General features: G+C 44.5%; 2 protein-coding genes across 2 annotated transcripts in view; one reads left to right on the forward strand and one right to left on the reverse strand.

Annotated features, from left to right (window-relative positions):
• The window catches only part of tgfbr2b (transforming growth factor beta receptor 2b), a 31052-nt gene extending 10806 nt beyond the window's left edge, over positions 1-20246 (forward strand). Inside the window, exons 4-10 of the mRNA XM_037454200.2 lie at positions 6848-7140; positions 7232-7480; positions 8365-8478; positions 8918-9055; positions 10685-10826; positions 16776-16903; positions 19200-20246. Coding sequence (XP_037310097.2) covers positions 6848-7140; positions 7232-7480; positions 8365-8478; positions 8918-9055; positions 10685-10826; positions 16776-16903; positions 19200-19460 — 1325 coding nt within the window. The 3' untranslated portion in view covers positions 19461-20246. The remainder of the gene's footprint in view (positions 1-6847; positions 7141-7231; positions 7481-8364; positions 8479-8917; positions 9056-10684; positions 10827-16775; positions 16904-19199) is intronic.
• Positions 20247-22110: 1864 nt separating this feature from the next.
• Positions 22111-27516, reverse strand: LOC119197681 (potassium voltage-gated channel subfamily G member 2-like). Its single transcript, XM_037454201.2, has 3 exons — positions 26054-27516; positions 24236-25020; positions 22111-23696 (listed from the first exon to the last, which is right to left on the reverse strand). The coding sequence occupies exons 2-3, from the start codon at positions 24965-24967 to the stop codon at positions 22836-22838; spliced, it is 1593 nt and encodes a 530-aa protein (XP_037310098.2). The 5' UTR covers positions 24968-25020; positions 26054-27516; the 3' UTR covers positions 22111-22835.
• Positions 27517-27714: the final 198 nt, after the last annotated feature.

Consider the following 27714-nt stretch of genomic DNA (forward strand, 5'->3'; position numbering starts at 1 on the left):
GTCTGTCAGCATGCCTGTCTTACTAAGACACACACACACACACACACACAGCCCTGAGGGTAAGGGTTGTGGTTCCTTCCTCCCATTGAGGAGACATGCAGCAGGAAGTTGTTGTTTGTTTTCTGGACCACTGACAGGACTTACTCCTCCACGAATGCCTCACATTGTTCTGCCTAAGCGTTACATTCTTGTAACTTGCTCGTGATACTGTGTGTGCGGTTTATGTGGGTCACGGTGTTTGTGAATTAAAATGAAACAAATGCTGCCACGAGGGACTGAACATTGTCATCCCGCAGCAGCAATAGATCAGAGGCCACATTCAAACCCTCTAAGTACAGGGGCAAATGGGCCCGAGAGACGCTAAGGACGATTCGGGATGGGATCACTTAGAACACATTTTGTCTTGCCCAAAATGACTCGCCGCCTACTAAACTGCCGTGTGCACATGTGAGTATGGGTTGTTGTTAAATGTCAGCAATTAGCATGATAAGTAATCTGCACACATACCGATCTTTGAGTGCTGATAGATCCACACGTCACTAAAGTGAGAATAAAGAATTGAAACAAACGGATTGATCACATTTGTCACACTAACATCGAAGGTGTGTAGATTACATTTGACCTTCAAAGTGGCCGGTAGCTTTGTAAATGAAATCTTATCTCTAGCTGTATCTCGCCAACTACCCGGTTGGCCTGTGTGTTTGTGGTCATGGTAACCACACCTGTTGGCTCACGGACTTCCGCTTTGAGTCCAATCTGGCCATCACCATCTTGGATTGCCATGTTGGTTCTTTCACAAACAATAAACATTTATTTAAATAATTAGTGACCATATATGGAGTGTCGGGTGACATTTGCTTTTAAATGAACCCACATTGACATAGATGAACATCGTGCTTCATTGAAGACTTAAACCTACGATTGAGACTATACAGTTGATACTTGATACTTCAATGTTTTCTGAGAAAACAAATCAAGTGTGACGTCTACACATCCAGAGGAGTCGACCCCGGTGGCTTCACTCTTCAGAACTGGAGGTTGTTTGCCTGGGCACAAGTAACACAATTAAGTCATTCCAGTACTTCTAATGATTGTTTTTTTTTTTGTTAAGCAAAATCCGAGTAGGTGCAAACACATTTTTCTTTTGACTACTATTATTTTGTATAAGCCTGGCCAGAATTAAGGTATTTTTCAAAAATGATGTGTTTGGCAGCCAATGGGCATTTTCGTCTATCAACGCTCTCACTCTGAGAGAACTGGGCCTCGCCAGTTGTTTCTAATTACGATCCTGTAAAGATGATTTCGGAGCAGGGCGACCCCGCCTCCCGCTAGTGTCACTTACACATGTGTTTTTCACAGTCACGTTCTATTTGTTCTAGAGCTGCATTTACAGCTGTGCTCTTGTCAAAGGCATCTCAGCTTACGTGGAAGCACGCTATGTGAGGAATGAGATTGTAGGTGGAGCCAGTTCATTTCCGACATGGATTCTTTCACTAAAAGTCCTCCAAGTCTTCTCGGCATATTTTTATATTTTTCATGAAAGGAACTCTTCCTCGTGACATGAACTGGTGATTTTCAGAGGCATAAAGAGATAAAAATAAGAAAAGGGAAGAATGAATTAGAAACACTTATGTTTTGCAGCAAACTAAATAGAAAGAGGATAAGGTGGCACTGGAGCAATTAAAGGAAAAATGTTTGTTGCAAGACCTGTTACTTTTTTGTCTTCTTATTTTTTCAGTTCCTCCTTAACTGTGGAATGTTGGCTTGCTGGCAGTGAATGGGCCAGTCATTCATTTGTTCAGCACAGACTGCTCTATAGGGATGTGAGATGCATGAAGAGGAAAATAAAAAAGATCCCTCAGATGAAATGGGATGTGGAAGGAGATAGAGACAGAGAGATGTGGGAGGGAATAGAAGTAAATAGTGAGTGTGATAATCACTTTTAGTCGGTGTCGCCGGCCTCCCTGTGGCAGAATTCCTCTGCGCTGCTCCAACATAACATGATACCATCCCGGATAAGGCAGGATATTTATATACGGTCACGAGAGTCAAAACCCCTCTGGGATGGTAAACAACTTGTTCTTTATTCTGTGTTTATTTGGTGCACGTAACCCCCTGAATTATAAATCACAGCAAATACTGAAAGGACAAATTTGTCGGGAATCTTATAAAAGTTTACAGATCGGTTTGAATGAAATCAGATTAAATTCATCTGATGGCGGCAACGAGTCAAAACTTTTGCCAGACAACCAATGACAATAACTGAGTCCACTGCTGATGTTCTAATTCAATGGTTCCCAAACTGGCGGGCGTGCCCCCTAGCAGGGGTGCAGAGGAACTACAGGGGGGGCACCACTTCATAACCAGGCCACACACACAGGTCCACAGACAGACACACACACACACCGGTAAATATATATAAAATGAAAAAGTTGAAAATATTGTGCACTATATCATGCTAGAAATGATTAAAAAAAAACAAGTTGAAAATATTGTGCACTATATCATGCTAGAAATGATTAAAAAAAAACAAGTTGTAAATATTGTGCACTATATCATATGGTCGCACCTAAGCAATACAAATTTTAAAAAAAAGAAATCAAGCGGAACCGCCATGACATTGACACTGTGTTCTAACCAACCTAATAGATAAATAAGATTGCATTGTGCAAAGATGGACAGATTTATTACTGGCTTAAAGCGCACATCAGATGATAGTGTGTTACAGCTTTAACAGGTGACACGACCACCACAACATCTACACAAAAAAGTCATATCTGCCCCTCGGCTTTACTGTGGTCGGCCAAGAGGAGAGACCCCAGTGTGTTGAGTCCCAGAATACTGGCAGCAGAAAGTTTGAAGCCCACTAAAACCCGCCATCATGTGATCACGTGAACAAGCACCTTGAGTCAATGTTCTTATATCATCAAAGGAGGACTCAACAGAAGAAGGGAAACACTGTACTACCTGAAGAATCTATCCAACATTAGCCAGGAGAAATGCTTTCTCTTTCATGCTCAGCACAAGTGACTTCATTAGAAATTCAAAGTGCAACAAGGACGTCTGTCGTTCCGCTAGAGTCATGTTTTCTAACTCATAGCTGCTATTTCTAGACATCATAAATATGCTACACACCATCCGTCTCCATGTCACTGTTAGGGTTGGTTGATACCAAGAGACGACATCAGGGATTTATTACAGAAAAAGATGAAGGAAGGAGAAGTCTCAACATACATTAGAAGAAATTGCAGATTATCAGCAGCTGCAAAGGTTTTTAGTTTGATCAAGTCAATGTAAATTAGACTGATCTCTGGTGGGGACGAGTCCGCCTACAGGTGGGAGTCTGACCACCTGGTGACGTGGTGCAGCCAGAACAATCTGGAACTCAATGCCCTGAAGACAGTGGAAATGGTTGTGGACTTCAGGAAGAACGCACCCCCACCTGCCCCCTTCACCCTGTGTGACTCCCCATCACCACTGTGGACTCCTTCCGTTTCCTGGGCTCCATCATCACCCAGGACCTCAAGTGGGAGCTGAACATCAGCTCCATCACCAAAAAGGCTCAGCAGAGGATGTTCTTCCTGAGGGAGCTGAAGAAATTCAACCTGCCAAAGGCGATGACGGTGCACTTCTAGACGGCCATCATCGAGTCCATCCTCTGCTCCTCCATCAGCGTGTGGTACGCTGCAGCCACAGCCAAGGACAAGGGCAGGCTGCAGTGTGTCATCCGCTCTGCAGAGAGGGTGATTGGCTGAACCAATCTGCCAGAAAGATTGTAGCCGACCCCTCTCACCCCGGACATAAACTGTTTGTGCCCCTTCCATCCGGCAGGAGGCTGAGGTCCATCAGGACTAAGACCTCCCGCCACACTAACAGTTTCTTCCCTCCCTCAGTCAGGCTCATCAACAGAGCCCGGCCCCCCCCCCCCTGACTGACTCTCACTCTCTACATGCACATACACTTTGTCACTTTCACCCGTCACTTTCTGTTAGCTGGTGCACTTTATCTTTATCTTTATTTTACTAACCCATAGCTTTAGATTACTAATCCATAGCATATATTTCACCATATTTTATTATATTTTTATCTTATTCCTGCACTACGTTGTCTGTTGTCCATTGCCGTAACAACCGCCAAGTCAAATTCCATGTATGTCTGACATATTATGGCAATAAAGATTTCCTCCCTGAAATATTGAGAGTGAAGCGCCTCACTGGAAACCAGACACACTGGCCCGGTGAAGTGCGCAGGTACCTCCTCAGTGTTAAGGATGGCTTCAATCCATCCACCATTTTGAACATAAAATCAAGTCTGGCTGTGTTGTTTTCCTTCAAGAAATTGCTCATTTAAAAAAAAAATGTGTAACAGCAAAAGGATCCAAGTAATTAATGATCAGCTAGAACATTTAAGAGCCTGAGTCAAGAGATGGCAATGTTTGAAAGCCCAACATTCACATCGAGAAACACACACACACACAATGTGCAATGTATAATTGCAAGCCAGAGGTTAACTTTATTAGTTGGAATGATGTGTCAAACCTCCACAAAGACGGCATGAGAAAACGTTGGCATACTGATTGGAAAAGGCAACACGAGTCCTATTGCCAGCACGTGATGGCACCGTACACTAATCACAGCGAGAAAATACATTTTCATAAACCACTTTAAAGTTATATTTAGCGCTTTTGATTCATTGCATTCACGGCTTTGCCAGAAGCTATTTCAGTGAGATTTACTGCTTTACATGACCGTACGAACCCTGTTAAATGATGCGGCTGCTTTTCATATGCATTGATACAACAGCAAGATACTTGACACTGATCTGGACATGCAAGAACATATCCATCTGGTTAGCATGCTGCAGAGTGGGCGGATTAGTAGTGGCTGACAGACAATACCAGGATGAGATATTTAGACCCAGACAAGGAGAAAAAGTTAACAAAAAGCTGTATTTTCAACAAAATGTAATCTATTTAATTCCATCGGCCCTGTAGTCCAGAAATGGATTACAGGGCATGGATGAATGCAGCCTTGCATTGTTAAAGAGGAATTATTAACATATTTTACATAAAATGTAATATATATTGACTACCAATTCATAATGTCAAGTAAAAGTATTATATTTATCTTTTCCTTTAAGTTTAAATAGTTCAGAATTTTGGAGAAGGTTTTGTATCCTATATATCTACTAACTAACAAGTACTAAGAAACATTTCCATCTGAGATCTAATGGCGTAAATGCTAAAATTTGCATTACTAACTAACTAAAAAACTAAATTTCCTTAAATTGTGATCTTAGGTAAATTGCCTGAGTTTAATATAGTAAAAAGAAATGTTGTTAAGAAAGATATGAAATAGATGAATCCAAGAAGACTACTTGTACTTACGTATTTTGTAACATTCAAACCATTTGTAATGCTCATTCAAGAGCACTCTGAGGAAAATCTGAATGTGAAATAGACGCAAGTCAACGGTATGTCCTCGTTTCCAAGCTCCTCGTGGCCTGCCAATGTGGCGGCTTGGCTTAGGACAGTCATGTTCCCAGAGAGAGACACCCTTTGAAAAGGAGCCCAGCTAGAGCCGGGGCAGACAGGCCCCCGACTGTTTTCTCCCCGAGGCTGGAGCTCCGAGGGTTGGCGGCCGGTTTGTCCGAGCTGACAGTGGAGGAAGTTAATGATATACCTCGTGAAGCTATGAAGGCTGTTGGCTGTGACCACAGTAGGCCTATTGATATAGCACAAAGTCTTCTACCTTTTGAGTTTACAACATCAAAGATACACATACTGTATATATATTTTTTTTCATGTATATTTTATTTGTACTAATTGAACACAAGATTTTCACTTCACTGTTTACTTTCTTGTGTTGGACCGTTTCTGTTTGAGTAGTGGGAGGAAATTGCTGTGTGTTGCTTCATGCAGAACCGTAAACACACAAAGACCTGTCTTTACGTCATTACTTTTCAAAGAAAGTTTCATGAGCACAAGATCAAACAGGGTTGAGATCCACACTACTAATATAATTGTTTTTATTTTGATGAATTCAAATGGAAATTGGAGGGTAAAGTAAATCTTGACTAAATTTGCTGCCTACACAACAGGTTTGTCAATGACAGTATGTATATTTGGATTAGTGCTGTTGTGTCGGAGGTTTCAATTCACACAAAAATGTAGGCGCCCACTGAAAATCTTTTATCAACAATGAAGTTGCGGGAAGGTTTCTCAGTACAGAGCCAAACAAAACCATATTCAGAATCAGAATCGGCTTTATTCACTAGTAAACCACAACTAACCTTACTTAATGCAAAGCTTTCTTCAATTGGAGGCTTACACATGGTCACGGCTGCATCAACAGTCCTCTAACACTTCACTTTGTTCCGTTGATGCACGGCCACAAAGACCGCTGTCTCATCATCCATTTCATAATCCGTCTCATCATCTGTCTCATCATCCGTCTCATCATCCGTCTCATCATCTGTCTCATCTGTCTCATCATTCCTCTCATCATCCGTCACATCATCCGTCTCATCATCCGTCTCATCATCTGTCTCATCTGTCTCATCATTCCTCTCATCATCCGTCTCATCATCCGTCTCATCATCTGTCTCATCTGTCTCATCATTCCTCTCATCATCCGTCTCATCATCCGTCTCATCATCCGCCTCATCATCTGTCTCATCATCTGTCTCATGATCTGACTCATCATCTGTCTCATCATCCGTCTCATGATCTGTCTCATCATCTGTCTTATCATCCGTCTCATCATCTGTCTCATCATCCGTCTCATGATCTGTCTCATGATCTGTCTCATGATCTGTCTCATCATCCGTCTCATCCGTTTTTTTCCAGTCGTTGATCCACCCCCGTTCGATCCTCTGCTGTCTGTGATCCTGGTGAGCCTGCTACCCCTGCTGACGATGGGGGTTGTGGTTGCCGGAATGTTCTACTGGTACCGAGCCTACCGGCGGCGCGTGAGCCAAGAGTGGGAGAGAAGCATGAAGAAGCGTAAGACCAAAGCCAGTGGGCTGGACTGTGATGCGTGCGCCATCATGATGGACGACGACGGGTCGGACAGCAGTTCGACGCACGCCAACCACCTGAACCACAACACCGAGCCACTGCCCATAGAGCTGGATATGCTGGTAAATACCTAGTGGCACTTTTGTCTTGTTTTAAACCAAACCACCAAAACTCACATTTCTACCAGTTTCATCCTTCATGCTCTCTTCTCAGGTGGGCAAGGGTCGCTTTGCCCAGGTGTACAAGGCAAAGCTCAAGCAGACCACCTCGGATCAGTTTGAGACGGTGGCCGTGAAGATCTTCCCTTACGAGGAGTACGCCTCCTGGAAGAACGAGAAAGACATCTTCTCTTATACAGACCTCCGGCATGAGAACATCATCCACTTCCTGACGGCTGAGGAGAGAAAGGTGGAGAAACAGTACTGGCTAATCACCGCCTTCCACCCCAGAGGAAACCTACAGGTAAAACTGGCACTTTAAGGTAGCCCAACATGAATAGTACAGTGTAACTCAAGGGCAGTGTTGGGGAAGTATTTAGGCCCTTTACATATTGTAGCTCCCTTAGTATTGTGTTAAAGGGACTAATGTGAAATGAATCGGAAATTAATCTATTATCTCAATGTATAACCTCTAAAAGAGGTTGTTGTTGCCTCTCTCGGGTTATTAATGATAAGTTACTGACAAACTTATGGCAATAACCCTACAGATAAAAGAACATCTTTATATTTGGCTAGATCCAGTGTATATATTGGTGTTGAGGAGTTGTCCTTTGCAGTTACACTACAGCCTGTTAAGCGGAACTTTTTGAGTAAAAGTAAATCTTTCATACCAACTCTAAATGAGTTGAAGTCCTGCATTAAAAAAAGTTACTTCTGTAGACCGTGTGTTCTGTCAGGGGGGGGTTATGTAGGGTAACAGAGTTGTGCCCAGTGTCTAGTGAGAAAAAAAAGCCTTGGTGCGTGGAGGGAGACGGGCCTTATTGGCAGCAGACTTGTGAAGATTTTGGTGGGCCGAGGACTGAGGGACAGAAGACGTTCCAGAGGACAAAGACAACTTGATGTTTTGAGAAAAATGTAAAAAATGTCACCCGTGACATTGTCGTATGTAATTATTTCAATAGATTTTACTGCAGTAATTGTCACTGATTAATGATCCATTTTTTGTGAAAGATGTTGTTGAATGACAATAGTCTGAACCTCATCAATATTAGTAATAATTAAAATTAACATTGCTAATAGAACAAGCAGCAGCTGGACCCATTACATGTTATAAATCCAGTTGCACCTTTTACTTTTTCCATTCATAAGTTTAAATTTCAACCTGTTAAAAATTCCTCTTTTCCTCAGGAGCACCTGACGCGTCATGTGATCAGCTGGGAAGAGCTGCAGGTGCTTGGCTTGTCTTTGGCCCGGGGCGTCGCCCACCTGCACAGTGACCGCCTCCTCTGTGGGCGCCCTAAGGTAGGACTGAACGCCGCTGCCTAAGTTAGGGCCAGTGACCTCCCAGCCTGTCATGTGATCCTCCCAACGCCATAGCATGGCGCCTCACAAGCAAGCAGCCATACGCTGTAAGGCCTCGCTTTGATCCCCTGCAGAGAGAGAGAGAGTAGCCCGGATGTGCGATGTGTGGATGACTAGGCACCCGAGTCATATGTTGCAATTACGGCCCACACCACATTAAGGCCCCCCCGCCCCCCCCAGCATGAGAGCCGCACAGCAACATAGCAGCTTTATTGCATTTGTTTCATATGATGTTAATGGCATCTAGATGTAAGTAAAGGGGGGGTCAGTGATATAGGACAAGAATACAGTTGAGCATTCAAGTGCTAAGTGATACAATTAGCGAACAATATGTGCATTATTTTCATACATTTTTCATTCCTTCAATTGTACCCTAAAGGTGGCCATAGTCCATCGAGACCTGAAGAGTTCCAACATCCTGGTGAAGAACGACCTGACGTTGTGCTTGTGTGACTTTGGGCTCGGACTCCGTTTGGACAGCACTCTCTCTGTGGACGACCTGGCCAACAGTGGACAGGTCAGATAAAATGACATTGATTCTCTTCTTTAATTTGTTATATAGAAAGGTTTTGCATTTGAGTAAGTTATGGATGTCATCTAGATCAAAAATGGCACCAAATGATCTAAAGAGTACTACTCCAACTCATTAATATACAAGTATGACTAATGGTGGAAGAAGTACTCTAATTCATTATTCTAAGTTGGGTCGGGCTCATGGAGGAACAGATTTTAAAAATCACCCAACCAAAAACCCTAGCACCTTTTCCACTAAAGAAGCCTGAAGCGTTAGCTCCAGGAATGGCTAAACCCCGAGTCGACAACACTGATAGTGCCTGACCCTTCAGGTGTCCCTCTTAAGCCATTTTGTCATTTAAATGAAGCACAAAGAGATATCACCGGCAGTGCCCTCTGGGTGGGAAAAGTGAGGCCAATCAAAAACTGTATAGAAATCTACAATATTGTGTTCTCAGTTTGAAAAGTGACAAGTAATTAAGAGTTTTGGCAAACAAAGTAAAAGAGTACAATGACTCATAAGGGACGTCAGCATAAATTGGAAATACAGAAATAAAGTTGTTTACTTGTTTTCTTCTCTAAATAGGACATTCATTTTTACCAACGCATTGCCAGTCTCGACCAGCAGGGGTTGCAACCCGAAATTAAATGAAAGCTATTGTCAGGTGTGAAACAGTGTGTGGGTTTGCAGAGAAAGCGTGCTGCCTGCGCTCTGAGCACCTCGCTCTGCTGTCCAACTCTTTCTCAGGCAGTGGGACTTTGTCCTTTGCTTGCTATGATTCACCGGCTGAACACGCAGCAGGGAGGGCAGAGAGAGACGTGACTAACTTATTAAACAGACACTTGTGACTCTATACACAAACATCCAGTATAGTTCTGTTGTAGATCAAATCTGGCCCATATTTACTAGTAGTTTACTATCTGTAGAATAATAGTCCAATGGTTGGTTGTAGTATTGTTTCCGACTTTTCTGATCCCTACATTTCAACAGAGGGCCCTATAATATTGTATATATATATGTGTCTGTTAGCTCTGTCAGCACGGTTGCTGTTGTTAGCACTGTTAGCGCTGTTCTTTGTGTAAAAATGAGGTTCAGCATGGGTCGATTATTTGTTACACAATTCTTCCTGCAAGCCTTTTTGCCTTTTTGTATATTCAAGACGTGCGGAAAATGTATTTTATAAACATTTTTGTTATATTTCTCTTTTGGGAATGTCAACAATGTGCGAAATGCTTTAAAAATAATCTGTCCTCCATGGGGATTTATAGATGAATCCATTCTCATTAACAGCATTATTACAATGTAAACAGGGTGACATAATGAAAATTGCAATCGTTGAAGCCTCCAGACACTTTTTTTGTAGAACTGTAACTTTTTGGAAACACACTTCCGTTCTCTTCCATTGTAACACAACGTTTAACTAGACTGGCTCCGAACCCACAAAATCAGTAGAGAAAATGAAGACAATCTGAGACCATGGCGAGACTACGCTATGATTGGCTAGTCTTCATATAGCTCAGTAGTGGGAGGTTTGGAAGGCCGACAGATAATGAGTATTTCTTTTGACACTGGACCGACCCGGGTGTGTACTGGCACTCTAACCCCCCCCCCCCGGATGTCTTTTTGCTGCAGGTGGGTACGGCGCGGTACATGGCTCCGGAAGTGCTGGAGGCCCGACTCAACCTGGAGAACATGGAGTCCTTCAAACAGACCGACATCTACTCCATGGCCCTTGTGCTTTGGGAGATGACGTCCAGGTGTGAAGCTGTTGGAGGTCAGTTGTCGCACGCACACAAACACACACTCACACACACACTAATGGCATGTTCCCGGCTGTGGAAGGTATGTCATGTCACACACAAGCACACACGTTGTGGTGGCCACGCCGTGTTCTCTGAGATGACTCAACAGGGAAAACTGGCGTCATATGTATTTGGGTTATCACAAGACGTTTAACGGGCGATGCGATTGGCCGTTAGTGATGTCATCAGTCCTTGAGCGTAGAAGTGGAAGCGGCATGTGCTTCTGTTGATAATTAACTCACCTCACTCCAGTCTCCAGATGCACAAAACATCTAAAGGAAATGTTCAGCGCCGTAAACAACTGTAAACGAACTGTTATCGCCTTTAAAATGTTCCTATTTGTCTGCTAAAAACATGATTGTTGATCCCAGTGGGTAAATCACCATGAGCATATAACACCATAACGCATTACATATGCAGTACATCATATAAAAATATGGATTTGTGCAGCTTTGATAATATTCCTAAACGCACTAGTATAATTTTACAGTTACACGGATGAGACAAGAAATACAGAGAAACAATTAATGATTCATCTTTGGTCAACTGAAGCCAAAGTTGAAGTGTCTTAAAGCTGCCTTCTTTCTGACCAGCAGGAGTGTGTATAGGCGAGTATACATCTCTCCAAATGTATTCCCCCAGTAAACATGAGTTTATGGTCTCTAGTTCGATGTCTTTTTCAATACAGCAAGATGTTCATTTCCTAAATGATGGTCCATTTAGTCAAAGAGACAGTAACGCAGGGGATGCTTCAGGGCAGGGCTACCTTGTGATTGACAGCTCATGGCCTCAGCGTGGACCTGTCCGCTCCAGGTCCGTTTGCTTTTTGGTCTTTGAGAACTATTTGGCTGCCTTATATGAGTCTTATTCAGCATTCAGCATAGATGACATCACCAAAGTCCACTTCTTATTTGCTGTACATGCTACAGTTGGAGTGAATCTATTTTGCATGTCTATTGATGTGGATAGAAAAAAAAGATTAACTTGTGCTTTAGTTACAAATACGATGAAGATAAAACGTTTGAGTAATATAGGCATCCAATCTGCATGGCTACAACAGATTACAGACTGGCCTATGAACTGTAGTATGTGGAAGTTTATTTGGGTTGCATTGGTTATGCAACTTTTCTTTGACAGACAGCAGGTTGAGGTGACTGCTTCCCTATCACGCGGTGGCTGAGGAGGTTGATGGTCACGTCAGTCTGCACCTCGACCTCAGCTGCAGGTTTGCAGCAGGAATCTTAGGAATGTCTGATATGTGAGGAAGAAGATCTTAACTCTGCTGTTGCCCTTCTTTGGGCAGGAAATCAAGGCGAGAGAGGGAGAGAGTGGATACTGTACCTGTTTCAGCTGGCTGTGTGTGTGTGTGTGTGTGTGTGTGTGTGTGTGTGTGTGTGTGTGTGTGTGTGTGTGTGTGTGTGTGTGTGTGTGTTTCTGCTCACACGCTGAACTGAACTCTGAACCCCTTTCTTTATTCTTTTCTGCCAAATATGAAGAATTTATTTATTATTCTGTCGAACCAATCATGCTTATAAAAATGACAATTTCTTTGCTACATTTTTTTGATATTATATAAAAATTAAACAATTGCACCAATCAAATCTATGTAAAAAATGTAATTTTGCACTCGTTAGTGTAACAAAGCGCAGGAACCAGCACGATTTTCCTAATAGAAGTAACAACTACAAAATGTTGAATATATTGTTCCCATGTTTCTCTATTTTTAGTAGCCAAAATTAGTTTGCCCGTCTTATGTATTTTGATGATTTACGGCATAACTGTGTTTTTCTCTCAAGTGTTCTGAGATCAGTTTCTATACGCAGGTTGTCTTTGACTCCATATCAGCTGATCACAACTGAATCGCAGCATTTACCTGCCATGTTACCATGTCACTGAGAAGTACCTGGCGTTTATAATCAGAGCACTTCTTCTCAAGAGAGATTCCTTGAGCCCGATGCTTTCTGCACTTTGGTTGCGGCGGTGACAGCTGCAGGGTTAAACACACTCGCAAAGTGGGCTGTTTCATCTAAAAAAAAAAAACTTGGCTCCCTCTTACTGCTCTACGGAGCAGACTCCTCCACTTTTATGTCTTCCAACTAAGTATCAAAGTCACGTTTCTAAATTGGTTTTATTGCTACAAAAACTACAAGAAAACGACAGAGGCGGCGTTGGGAGACACTGCTTCCCGAGAACAAATCCAAAACCAACAAGTTGACGTCCTCACTTTCCGACAGAGATTTCACGTCTACAGGTACACACACAAAGCAAAACACGTTTCTCTTCTCTCCCATCTGTGGTCTCCTGGGAGTAGAGAGTCGGGCTGTTTTCTAGACAGTCTGAGACATTCAGAGCCAGACGGTCACATTCCAACACGTGTGTGTTTGTCTGCATGCATGTGTTTATTTCAGACACACAAACGTAGAAACAGAGGAAGAGAGACAGGGAGGTGGCCTCATCTTGCCCCGTTTATGTCTCAATCTGGGAGACCGTGTGTGTGTGTGTGTGTGTGTGTGTGTGTGTGTGTCCGGCCTCTGCCTCCACCCCGACAACAGGGGTCAGAACGCTGGATAGAAATACGACTCCTGAACCGGTATTGTTGTTGTTGTGGTTGGTTACAGCACATTCTCTGTGTCTCTGTGTAGCCCCTCATAGCGGGTCCTGAATTAGCCAGCGGGTCGGGGCAGGGACCGCGTGTTCTGTCAGGGGGGGGGTTATGTAGGGTAACAGAGTTGTGCCCAGTGCCTAGTGAGAAAAAAAAGCCTTGGTGCGTGGAGGGAGCAGCAGACTTGTGAAGATTTTGGTGGGGCGAGGACTGAGGGACAGAAGACGTTCCAGAGGACAAAGACAACTTGATGTTTTGAGAAATTCCCTTTTTTGCCGGGAAGGAGACATCGGATAGCGTTCTCATTATTGTGCGTGACGCCAGGAGGCAATTACCTTCGTACAAGGGCGGGAGGGTTTACAGCGCTTACTATGTCCTCTTTTAACTGGTTATGAAACAAGTCAATTTCATCCGATGCCTCTATATGACCTTCATAAGTAGACAAAACCATCTATGTGAAAATTGACTTATTATATGTAGTCATTTTTAACGCAGTAGAAACTGATTCTGAGCAAAATCAGACTGACCCCCCCCCCTTGCTGGAGTACCAATAAGTGTTGCTCGGGGCCCGCCCAGAGAGAAGGGAAGCCTGGGAGATGTGGAAGCAGTGCTGCCCGTTGGAAAGCCACCTGGCCCCTGCTGCAGTAATACAACTATATAATAGAACTTATATTAAAGGACACTCGGAGCTCGGAAACGAAAGTGAATTGTGGCACAGGCACCGGAGATGTTGTCCCCTCTCACCAATCACCACCGAGATCTAACGATAATTCCTCATAACCCAGATGTTAGGATTATGTAGAAAAGACAAATTATGTAACCAGCGACTGTGAGTCACTTTCACCTCATCCCTCCCAAAGTTCCATCGACCACGGACGTTAAACTTTAACAGCTCCCCAATGTGCTCGCCACAAACTGGCCACAGAGTTTGGGCCCACAACTATCTCTGGACATTGGCCGCTGCCCGGTTAGGACGGAGAAAATACGTGGCTCATCAGCTAAAGGCAGGTTCCCCTGGGATTCACACCCATGGACGTGGGGGCAGACGCATGTTGAGATGCCCAATGACAGGTCTGGGTCTCTTGAGCGCCAAAACAGCAAATCCCAGACAGCGGTTCCACCCGTAGAGGCTCCTGCTAACCTCCAGGCCACGAAAGGTCTCAGACAGATAATCTGCAAAGGAAACTGTCGTAAACCGCCTTCCGCCCCCTTGGATTGGATAAACCCGGCCTTAGAACCACGGGCCCCCAGACAGTGAAAGGGGGGGGCAGTGAGGCTGCGGCTCCAGTTGCAGTCTCGTAAGATGTATGTTCTCAAACCAAAGAAGGGTATTCTTCTTTTAGCTTTTTCAAAGTCCAGAGCTGCTGAAGGGAAGGAGGTAACCGAGTCTCTGTGTCTGTCCACTCCTCTATGTCCCTGAAGGACAAGTGCAGGCTGTAGGAGCCAAATCGATCAAAGCAACAAATTGGACCCTTTTTCACTACAGTCTTTGTTTAGAATCACTTTTATTTATGTTGCCAGCTTTCTCATTTTTAGGTAGGCTCGCTCTACTCTGTGTTTTTCAGCTGAATCCAGTCCAGGAAAATGTGTGGTATTTATACCAGCTCCGCAGCGGGAGATCTAAACAGCAGAGAAACTGGCATAAATAACCTCCAGGGGAACAGGGCCCGGTCCGGCCCTCCTGGGTCCGCTTATAAAGCACTAAAAACGGTTGGGGAAGTTCCACATGTAAAAAACAGGAAGTGTGGGCCGGTAGAGTCAACGTCTCTGCACACAGTCCCAATCCTAGACCTCCACTTCCCTGTCCGGGGCCTCCACCACAGCTTTCCTGATTCCTGTATTTAAGGACACAGCTACAGTGACCACTTAAATAAAAGTTTTCCTAGATCTGTTTATACCATTACCATTACCGTGCTATCCAGCATACACAAACAAGTGCTATAAAAAAAAAGCCCTCCTTATGCGCCATGGGGACGTCTGTCCGTCTTCACATTCAATGGCTTTGTGATTTCAGAGGGAAGAAGCCAAAATGCCATTCATGTAGCAGTGTTGATTTTACTGAAACGACTTGGTTTGATCGGCTTTAGGCAGCAGGCTAATGAAGCAAACGTTCTCTGTTTAGAGTTGTCCGAGAAGCAAAGCACTGCCTTGTTTTGAAAAAAACTTTCCAATGGGTCTTGAATACGGACACACATGATATGTTCTGCTAAAACGTCGGGCAAGAAGATAGCAGCCATACGCGTGGAGACATGGACTCAAAGACACTTTGTATTTGTATTCCAGTGAAGCACTAATTAGTCCCAATTAGATTATTGTTGTTAGTGGATGAGGGCTGAGAGAGTTCCTTGAACTTCCTCATGTGAACTAAAATTGCAACTAATACATGTGAACTTGTGCTTGTGTTTGAGGGCACCAGGTGATTTACACTAGTCGCGGTCGTAAATGATGACATCACCTTTGTTTTGGTGACCCGTGATAAAATGAATCAAGAGAGAAGTGGTTTTCTCTTAGACTTCTTTACAACCACATCTTGCTCCCAGACGAGTCGCCCACTGCAGAGCGAGGACAGGTGTTGAGACACCTCATCCTTTATGGCAGCGAGGGTTTGTAACACTGTCTAATATTTGTGCAATGATGCTTTCTCATGATGGCGAAGGCCACGTTTTTTTTAAATTAGCATGCCCAGAGAAATGCAGATGCTACAAATACGAAACAGTTAATAGTCCACAGTTTGTGGAAAAGAAGATGTGGAAATAAGAAACTGTAAAAACAACAGGCACAAGACGTCCTTGCTATCTGTTAGATACCATTGACCATCATTTTCATGGCTGACTGTGCAGCAGCAGCCTGTGTTTGGCTGTGAGGATCCAGAGAGCTCTTCTCCTCCTCAGACCGAAAACAGACTGCAGCTGTTGTGAGCTCGGTTTCATGAGGTCTGGACCCAATCCCAGAACTTTGTTTTGAATTTTTCATGGTTTTCAACGTCATGCTCGCTCGCTCTCTCCTATTTTTTTTTCCTTCTTTTTGCCCTGGCTAGTTCCTCAACATGAAATAGTCAAAACATAAATGAGGCATTGTTATTTTAGAGCTCTGTACAGTCTGAGCTTTTGGACTAATTGCTCGTTAGGCTGTGACGTGGCTGATGTGACGTAAACAAAAAAAATCATGTTTGTTTCCCCCCCCACTGAGACATCATGAAACTATTTCTTTCCTTATTGCGATTCCTATTCACCTGTTTCTCTCACCCTGTTTCCGTCTTCCGCTTTTTACATTTCAGTTTTCCCCCTACAACCTTTGGTTGTGTTTGTTGTGTCTGCAGAGGTGAAGGAGTACGAGCCTGCCTACGGCTCCAAGGTTCGAGAGCACCCCTGTGTGGAGAGCATGAAGGACAGCGTGCTGAGGGACAGAGGACGACCCGACATCCCGGACACCTGGCTGAGGCATCAGGTGAGACGCGACTGCTTCACGCAGTCACGGACACGCACACTCATCAGCACTATTATTGATACTGACGCACCTCGGGACGTTCCTCTGTAGAATATGAACCATCCGCACTGCATCCAGGCTGCTGATAATATGAGGGTTTTGAGAATGAACATCGACTGAAAAGTTCTGATCTAAGTTTTCACATGAATTTGTAATAACAACAAACCGATCCCATGGAAACAAAAGTAAAGAAAATGCTTTTTTTCCACTGTTGGGTTTAGTGGTCGAACATTGACGGCGATGAGCGATTACACCACCGCAGCGTTCAAATGAAAAAAACTCCCCCTTAGTCACTTAGAGTTCCAAAAGTTACACTTTCAGAAATTCCCAAAAATCAGTCTGAAGAAAACCCACACCGGCTGGATGCTGTGGTGCAGTAGTACTAGCAGTAGAACTAGCAGTAGTGCTGGCAGTAGTACTAGCAGTAGTACTGGCAGTAGTACTAGCAGTAGAACTAGCAGTAGTACTAGCAGTAGAACTAGCAGTAGTGCTGGCAGTAGTACTAGCAGTAGTACTGGCAGTAGTACTAGCAGAGGTGTGGACTCGAGTCATGTGACTTGGACTCGAGTCAGACTCGAGTCATGAATTTGATGACTTGAGACTCGACTCGACAAAACGTACAAAGACTTGCAACTCGACTTGGACTTGAACACCGATGACTCGTGACTTGACTTGGACTCGAGCCTTTTGACTCGAGAAGACTTGCTACTTCCCATGAAAAATGGGGGAGAACATTTTCACACCACCGCGCCGCTCTGTTTATCTGCATCTGTCAAAAAAATGTGCGCCACCTGTATGCAGAGAGCGCGCGCTGCCTGCACGACATCCAATCACTGCAGTCCATTTGACCGTATCAACGAGACAGCTCGTTCATGGTTACAAAAATCGGGATTTTTTAACCCGGATTCAGACTCCGATGGAAATCCTCGCCAACATTATGTCAACGTCCGTTTTAAAGTAGTGTAATGAGCTGAGTTAAAGTTATTAGTTAATCAGTTATGCAGATGTTGCATGTGTTCACGTTATGCTCCGTTACCAGCTGTAGTTACGCGAGACAACCCGGGTTTTGGGGGGCCGTGTATGCGGAAGTGTTCGTTCGGCGTGGTGACGGCCAACAGTGACCGAAGTTGAGTTGTTTTATATAAATAAATGCAGCGGAGTTGCAAGCCAGTCATCGCCTCCTTATTTACGCTGCAGCATTGGGGTGAGCGTTACAGTACTATAACACAGTCACAGTCGATCCACCATTACCCTTCCCTTCGTAGTCTAGGTCTGTGAGGCAGCGCACCATCACCCAGGGTTCCCCGTCCCCACTATAATAAAATGACTCGAAATGACTCGAAACTAAAATGGTACGACTTGCGACTCGACTTGAGACTTGTTAGCTGTGACTTGTGACTCGACTTGGGACTTGCTTCGTCTTTGACTCGACTTGACTCGGGACTCGAGGGCAATGACTTGAGACTTGCTTGTGACTTGCCTAACAGTGACTTGATCCCACCTCTGAGTACTAGCAGTAGAACTAGCAGTAGTACTAGCAGTAGAACTAGCAGTAGTGCTGGCAGTAGTACTAGCGGTAGTACTGGCAGTAGTACTAGCAGTAGAACTACATACCTGCCAACTTTTCAAAAAACCTTGGAGTGAGATTTTGTCAGGGTGACTAAAGTCCTGCCACGCACACAGCCACACAGGTTGGTGGCTCATATATCAGAGAATTGGAATTAATTTGCTGTTGAACCCATGTTGTACCCATTTGACCTACAATCCGAAGCCGAAGGTGTTTTGGGTGCTCGCTCCTTTAGCTCGACGCGCGCTCCTGATCTTGAATCTAGAATCGATTGCTCTACCTTAGTGTCCCGGATGTTGGTGTTTTTGCGGCTGAATTTTTTGGGTTGAATATTGTAACAGTCATTTTTTTTGCGGCTGAATATTTTAACAGTCATTTTTTTTAGGTTGAATTTTTTTGCGGTGTTTTAATGTTGAAAAACATTCTTCTTCTGTCACTTATTTCGGGGTGCAGCACATATGGCTCAGTGGCACTCATCAGCGCCACCTATCTTGGAGTTTTGAAAAAGGAACGAACGAGTCTCGGCCGCATTTTTTTTTTTTTGCATGAGAAATTGGATGTGTGGCGTGAGAGCGTGTGAAAACAGGCAAAAAGGTGTGTCACACACGCTCTGGAACTAGCAGTAGTGCAGGCGGTTAGGTGTAAATGCTGAGGTTGCGTCGTTCAAACACCTTTACGCTGTTCTCACAGGGCGTGGCCCAGATCTGCGCCACCATCATGGAGTGCTGGGACCACGACCCCGAGGCGCGGCTCACCGCCCACTGCGTCGCCGAGCGCATCTCGGAGCTGGAGGACGAGATGGACAAGCTGTCCAGCCGCAGCTCCTCGGCGGAGAAGATCCCCGCCGAGCTGAAGATCCCCATGGAGGTGGGGATCCCCGGGGAGGAGGTGAAAATCTCCCAAATACAGGACGTCAGCGCCGCCGACAGCTCGGTCAGCGACGAGAAGTGAGAGAGGGGGATCCCCAACGAGGGCACTTATTCTGTTGGAGACGGAGATCTCAGTCGGGGGGGGGCGCCTCAGGACAGCGTCATATTGCATCTTAGCAGAGGTTTAAAAAAAAGCTTTAGACTTTACCCCTTTAAACACGTAACATCTTGCCTTAATCAGATGAAAAGCTAAGGAGCCACAACAAAAGGCCAACGTTAACTGGAAGCCTCTAAATATTCACAGAAACGGTTTATTTAGGACTCGCAGGCTTCTCTCTGAACCAAAAAGGTCACTCTCTTTACGAGGAACACACAGGGCGAGAACTTCTAAACCAAAGACGTTTGATGTGCACTTTACCGTGAGACACTGCTGTGTCCAAAAGTGTCTCTGACTTTGAGCCAATGTGTCAGTGAAGATGTGGCCTTAACACTACCGATGCTGTGGGCTCCACATGCAACCAGCGAGGAGTCCAAAGGAATGTGTGTGTGTGGGTGTGTGTGAATGTGTGTGTGTGTGTGTGTACTTTTACCCAGCTAAGCTTAAAACTTTGTTTGCCACAGAAGACAAGCACAATGTAAATAGTGACTGTATATAAGAGACGGATCAGCCCACAACAAAAGGGAAACGTCATCCTACCATTTCTATTGGACAGACTTCATACAGATGGATTTGTAAAACAACCTTTTGAGTTGTTTCCATATTATTGGGTGTGTGATCACTGTTACCTTTCCTTACATACAATGTGTGTCATTTGTAAAATATTTGTAAATCTTTTTATGAAATTAAAGATATTTCTGTAGACTGGCATTTGTCTCTCATTTGTTTTGTAATTCAGCTGGAAAAAGTACAAAGTACCTGATGGTACCAATACGGTGCTAACGATGACTGTAACAGGTTTCATTTTCACCAGATATTCCTCACTTTTCGAATAACACACTAATTAAACTACTTGATGCTGCGGCTGAGGTTTAACATGCTGGAATGGATCACTGTCAGTAGTTAGGCTTAGTCTCTTTGACAACATTTTGCATCACACCTCATCCCATACTTCATATACATATGCATACATACACACTAGGTGCTCAGGTCGCAGACAACATGCAGGGGACTTTTCTTAACTTTAGGCAGAACATCATGGTTTGGGTTTATATGTACGTTAATAATGATAGTGGTGTCTTTAGAGCATTCTTACTCTGTATATACCTCTTAGAGGGTAGTAAATACAAAGCTTACCCTCGTCCTGCCACGACTACCAATCAAACTTCTTCTCCTTAGCTTCGTCCAGTTCTTCTGCCCTCATCTGTCTGGCATTACTTTTGTCCAAAGTGCTCATTCCTCAGCTTATTTCTTTTCACCCTCATTATTTTTCGTTCTATTGCAGTCTCTCCTCCTTCCTCGCCTTTTCTCTTCATCTCACTCAATCTAGTTTTGGTTTTACTGTAGGAATGCCATAGGAAGTGCACCACCCCGGCCATGTTGTCCACTCACGCCAAGCGATGCCAGAACCGTTCCCTGTTAAGAAAAGAAAATGTTATTTTTGTAACACTGTGCAGGGTTGAGGTCAGTGTGAAGTTCTCCAGGAGTAGGGACCATGGACTCGTGCTTTTACTGTTTACTGAGGCTAGTCTTTTCCTCGTAGACTTCTTTTTTGAAACCAGAGGAGTTGCACCCTGCTGGTCGGTAGCCAGTAATGCAGCTTTAAAACACTTCCTGGGAAGACTACAGGTTCACTTCCTGATGTGCATTCTGTTACACACGTAGGAGGAAAGTCACGTGTATACAGAGCCACTGAGAGATAGACGAGCACAGCATGCTGGTGGGGAGTGAAACCATGGAAAAGCCTGGATAAAACCAAAGGTGTGAGTCTCTTTAGTCTTGGCTTTAATTTGGGTAATTTGTTGAATGTGCTGATGAAAAGACACGGTTGGATCAAACCACAGATTATAAGTGGATGTTGTCATCTTGAAGCCGTGCACTGGTTTGGGAACAGTCATTTTGAAGATTTGAGCTCAGCAATTTGATGCCATCTTGTATTTTTCTGGTTGAGGCAGCAATCTGTCAATCGCAGTAGCCCCACCCTAAAACCTGCTATATGGTGTATTTGACTCTAAATGAACTAAATGAACATGATGCTGTATTGAAGAAGATTCGGCTTTACTCGGCAGAACCGGAGGGAATCGAATGAATGGAAAGCGACACCAAGATTCTTGGCTGTCAAACCGTGCGGTTCCTAAAAGTTGATTGTGAAGACGCCGTATTCTGAAGTTTCAACCCTGCACACAAGAGCCAGGGCAGGGAGCATGTGATGATCAAGAATGACGAGGATCAATTAAGCAAAAAAAAATTGTGTGGATTGGACGTTCCTCTGCAGACCGATGCAATGACTGGGTCCGAAGAACCTGCTCCGGTACAGAGAACAGAGGGCCCCACATCCCATTCTTCCTGCAGGCTACTTCCAGGTGTGACACCTGTCTGTCAGAGACAGTGGAAGTGGAATTACAGTTTGATGGGTTTTTTTTGCCAAACTAGATCACGTGGCCTAGTGTGATTTTTACGTCCCTCCCTCTGTGCAGACGGCAGAGAAACGTGTCATCTTCGGCTGCTGCGTTAAAAGAAGTGCACTTCTGCCCTCTAGTGGACACACACCAGACCACAGTTCCACTGCTGCCCAGTCATTTCTGCTTCAAAGTTTATTTCATTCAGAATCACAATCACATTTGCATCTCTCTCGTCACACATCAAATATAATGATAATTATAATCTATCTAGGAACAAGGACAACAAAGCTGGACTGTGAAACTAATGAAATAAATATAGTTATAACATTTTATTTATATATAAATGGAAAGCATCCGTTTTTAAAAAAAACAAATATCCCACTTCAGCAACCATTTTGAAACAACCTTCAAAACAGCACCCGAGTTTTCACATGTATGTTGGTGCAGGCATGTGCACAGACAAATACATTTTATAAAGGAGAAGTCAACGTTCTTGTAGATACTCAAATTTCAAACATGAAAAAGAGCATACTAAGTCCCCTTTAAAAGGTCTCACTGCGTAGACTGAGATGACCATGGCTTTTTGGATTATAGGGCAGGTTAGGGAATACAAATATTAAAACAGACATAACAATACATTTATTTCCTAACATTTAAGTATGTAAACGTGTTCTAGTAGAGATGCAAATACAGTGTGAACCTGAAAATGACCATGTCATGGGTCAATGACCATGTCATGGGTCATTTACAGCCAGTTTAAATTGTCAATACCATCCAACCATAAAAGACCCGACTCTCCTGGGAAAACTCTACACACAGCATGTTGAAGCACATCTGCGAGAATGTGCTGCCCCCCCATCAGCCACCAGACTCATTTAGTTTATTACTAAATTCAAGCTCAACAGGCTGCTGGAGACTTGCTCCTAGCCAGCACCTTAATATCGTCCAGGAAAAGGTAAAAAGGATCATCTAGAACGGGTAACGAGTCCGTCTCAGGCCAGTTGTCCGAAAAAGATTCTCTTTCTCTCAAGCTTTCCTCGGCCTCGCTGGCGAGCTCCGCCCCCCTCTCCTCCTTCCACAGCCTCTTGTGCTCATCCTTCAGCTCGTTGTAGGTGCGGTTGAACGTGTGGAAGATGGACGTGGAGGGGAAAGACAGGATGAGGATCCCCGACAAGATGCTAACCAGCGCCACCAGCTGGCCGGGGATGCTGCGGGGCACCATGTCGCCGTAGCCCACCGTGGTCACCGAGATGATGGACCACCAGTACGACGCCGGGATGCTGCTGAAGCTGAGCTGGGGCATCTTGGCTGCGTTGGGGGCCAACTCGCTCTCGGCCAAGTGCACCAGGGGAGAGAAGAGGGCCACGGCGACGCACACAAAGAGCAGCAGCAGGCCGAAGTCGGTCATGCTCCGCTGGATGGTCAGCCCCAAGGTCTTGAGGCCCAGCGAGTGGCGGGCCAGCCTGATCACGTAGAGGACGCGCAGAGCCCTCATCAGACGCAGGATCAGACCCAGTTTATCCAGGCTGCTCTTCCCCCCGCCGGCCACGATGTCCTCGACGGACTCGTCTCTGAGGTCCAATACCAGCGAGACGTAGTAGGGCAAGATGGCGACGACGTCGATGATGTTCAGAGGGCCCTGGACAAACTCCAGCTTGCTCTCAGCGTGTAAAAATCGCACCAGGAACTCCAAGGAGAACCAAGCAACACAAACCGACTCCACCATAAACAAGTTGCGGCACTTTTGGGAGCACACGCCCTGTGGAAAGAACAAAAGAGGAAGTCACTGGTGTTTGTTTGACAGGCATACATTTGAGTTTCAGTAACAAAACTAAAAACGCTTAAATGCAGTGGGAAATACATTTGAACTCACAGATACATTTATATTCATGTCTATGTTGTATAGTTGTATTGTAATGTTTATACCCACACCGGTTTTTTGTTTTGTGTTGTCCTATTTAAACTGTAGTTTGTATAAAGTTGTATCGGCTGACAAGAGTCAGATTGATTTAGTCCTTTCTGGACATAAAAGCTGGTCCTGGTGCTCACTGTCCCTCCCGCTTCCTACAGCTGAGATTCATACTGCAATACCTTCTATTGATTTTACAACCTCCAACCAAACAGCTACGGCCATTTTTAATACGCTGCCCCCATACAAGTTGCACTCTCATCTTTTTAGAATTTATTTCAACATACAGACAGTTGATTGGCTCAAAGTTTAATCACAAGGAAAGCTGGGATCTGCTTGGTACAACGTTTGACCCCACAATACACGCCGTTGCTCTGGCTTCCACGTACCATGGCCTCCTCCTGTTGCTGGTCCGACATGGTGCCCATGAACAGCGTGCTGACGGTGACCACCACCATGATGATGGACAGGAACGCCAGCACCTTCCCCGCACAACCCGAGTGAGGGTTCTCCACCGCTTCTCCGAACATGTGGAAAAAGCCGCGGCCCGCCAGCGGTGTCCTCAGCGCCCTCCTCCTCTGGCGCCACTCGTCCTCCTTGCGCTGGTGCGCCGCCACTTCCTCCACAGCGCGAATCACTCGGTGGCCGCAGCACGGCTCCATCTGCTCCACGTCGATGCCCCAGTACAGCAGCTCGCAGTGCAGGGCCACGTTGCACACCTCCTGCAGAATGCGTAACTTCCCTTTCGCCAGGAAATTGAGGATGGCCCGGAAGGCCAAGGGGTCGCGGTCGAAGAAGAACTCGTTGTGCATCTCGTCGTAGTCATCGCAGAACTGGGCTATCTCCCTCAGGGTGGTGCAGAGGCGCAGGCGGCTCAGGCGGCTCTCGGGGAACTCCTCCAGGGTGGTCCAGGGGAAGGCGTAGCGAATCCCCCCCACGTTGACGAGAGCCTGCTGCGAGGGGTCGAAGCGCCGCCACGTCACCGGCGGCCCACAGAGCAGCCGAGCACGCTGGAAGTACAAGCCTTTGACCACGGTGTCCCCGGTGTCCGTGAAGAGGTGGTCGTAACTGTCGTCGCCACTTAGCGAGTGGTCATCAAAGCCAGCGCCCAAGATGGCCATGGTGGAGGTTCCGTACTTGACCGAAGAACTGGACTGTAGTTACAGTATCACGCCTATTGGAGATTAGAAGGAAGAAAAAAAACGTATATCATGGAATGGATTGGTAAGATATACAAGGCACACATGTACTTTTCATGAGCTTTATGGAGCATTTCACCATTTTTTCAAAGGGCTTCTTCAAAGAGGCTTTGATAAACCCATTGCACGTAGCAGAAAACACCAGACAAAGTCACCAACAAGCTGTTGGACAATTCGCAATGTTCCACCGCCCCCAAGTAGCCACAAATAATTAAATTAAGCTGAAATGTAGTTTTTACTTTCATTATAATGTTTTTGTTTAGCTAGTTACTAATAAGAGAAATCACTTTTTCAGAGCACAAATATCGGAGTTTTTTTCCCTCCTGCCTAGTTCCGAAAACATGTGGTTCACTAAGCCAATCAGATGTGTCTTCCCTTCCTCATTGTCTCATTCAGGGTTAAACAGGACACATTCTACTTTGATAGTGTTTCTATGCGTTAATGTGGCTGTCTGGCATGTCTACAACAGCCAAACTCTGGGGAGAAAACAGTTTTCCATGATTCCTCTAATGAATTTATACTAACTAAAATAACCTGTTTGGATGTTTTGGGAGTCGCTTATATCGCCTTGGTCTCCCACCCCCCCCACCACCGCCACATCTCCCCAACACGCCAAAGCACTTAACCCTCAATCCTCAAAATGCGCTGTATTCAGCTGCATAGTTCAGCATGATTCTCTACATGGCGTCCCCTTTTCATATATGAAGACAATGTGCTGGCAAAAAAACGTTCTTGTGAACATTAAAGCACATTAACAAGCTCTATTAAATTAAAAAAGTATGAATAAAAATGAGCGCCATATGTCCCCTTTAAAGTTTCAGTGAATCGTTGTTGCCAAAAATGTGAGTTCACTTTAAAATAGAATAATATATGTGTAAAATAAATAATGATAAATACCTAACATGCCATCAAATATTTCATTTGTAATGTTTTGTAAATGTTGAATAACAGATTTACGGTACATATTAAGGCAAAAAATGTTAACTAGTGGGATGTTCTTTGACTCACCTTATTTTGGGGTTTGGGTACACAACTCCATTCAAAATGGCATCCAGAATATTCCAATCATTGCTGTTGTCTCCGACTCATTCAAAAAATGTACAGCGTTCAAATGGGTTCATCGTACACAAACCACATTATGAGGTTGAAGTGAAAGGGAAACTGAGAGCCAGACTCCCCCCATCTGTCCCTTAGTCCTTTCCTCACCTCGTCCTAACTTCAGTGGACTAATGGATGACACTAGTCGTTCTGAACACAATCGGGACGGTTTCCGGTCGTGGTCTAATACATCCTCCATTAACTTAGTCAACCTCTAAGCTCTTAGCTTTAATGCATCAAAAGAAATGCCTGACAATGTTCATGGGGGGATTAATGAGATTATTATCCAAAGGATAAAGAGGCAAACAAACACACAGATGGAACAGAGGACGCATCACAGGGAATATACCAGTAGGGGACATATTGTTCTTTTGGTAATTGCAACGATCAAAGTAAAAAAGAATGTTCTGTAATGAAGTTGGGCTGTACTTGCTCTTTGTGCATTTGAAAACATTTTGAGAGAACAGATTGCTATGCACACATATACAGTATATAGGGTCTAATCCCATACATTTGTTATACTATTTAAGACCATCGTTGTACTACAACTCATTAGAAAACCAAATATAAGTATTAATGACACATCCATCTGTTCACACTGGAATCCTTTATAGTCCCATGGATCCTGATCACTGAAGGAAGAAAAAGAAGTAATATACACCGGTCAAGTCGTTGAATGTTTGAGGACTCTCCCTCAGACTTTTGACCCCTGGAAGAACACTTTTCTTTTACCCAGAATTCATAGCGAGAAGCTAGAAAAAAAAATAAAAGAGAGCGGACGGCACCTTCTGAGGAAAATGCTCTACAGTCCTCACATTGCAAAGCCTCTTGACTGTCACGTCAAGGTGAGGGCAGGAAGGAAGGACTCAGATGGGGAGTTTCAAGGAAACCAAAAAAGACTTTAATAGTCGAACTTCAAAAGAAAACTCAAAATCACTCCGAGGAAACAAGGCGAAAAGGGGGGAGGGAAAAAGCAACGACAACGCAAGGACCTGAAAAAATAACAACATATATTATGACTTAACTGGCATGGCATGGCAACGGGACACCCGTAACATGCAAAACATGCAAGATGAAATGACACGACACAAGACAAGAGACTGACAGGGGCTTAAATACACAGGGAGGTGCAGGTGATTGGACACAGGTGGAAACAATCATCGACACTGCAGACATTCACAGGGGAAGACAGGACAAAGCAGGAAGTGAAGTTACCCAGGGACACAAGAGACATGAAACTACAAAATAAAACTTGAACCCAAACCGTGACATTGAGGAGTTACTGCAGGGCATTCAGAGGATGAGCAGAGCGCTGCAGGCTATTGGCAACCGATACCTATGAGCAGAACAAACAGATTTTAAGTGCCTTAAAGACCTTGTTCACTCCACACACAGTTTGAATATACCCATCATTGCAACATAACCCTACAGCTGTGCACCTTATTTACTATTGTGGGGTACACCTTACCGTACATACATGCCATCATATATGCCATGTACGTCTTTCTTTGATGCTCTTTCTCCAGCTTGTTAAACTAAAAAACAGACAAACAAGTAGCACAGGATTAATA

The sequence above is a fragment of the Pungitius pungitius genome, chromosome 11, assembly GCF_949316345.1.
Source record: "Pungitius pungitius chromosome 11, fPunPun2.1, whole genome shotgun sequence".
Classification (NCBI taxonomy): Eukaryota; Metazoa; Chordata; class Actinopteri; order Perciformes; family Gasterosteidae; genus Pungitius; species Pungitius pungitius.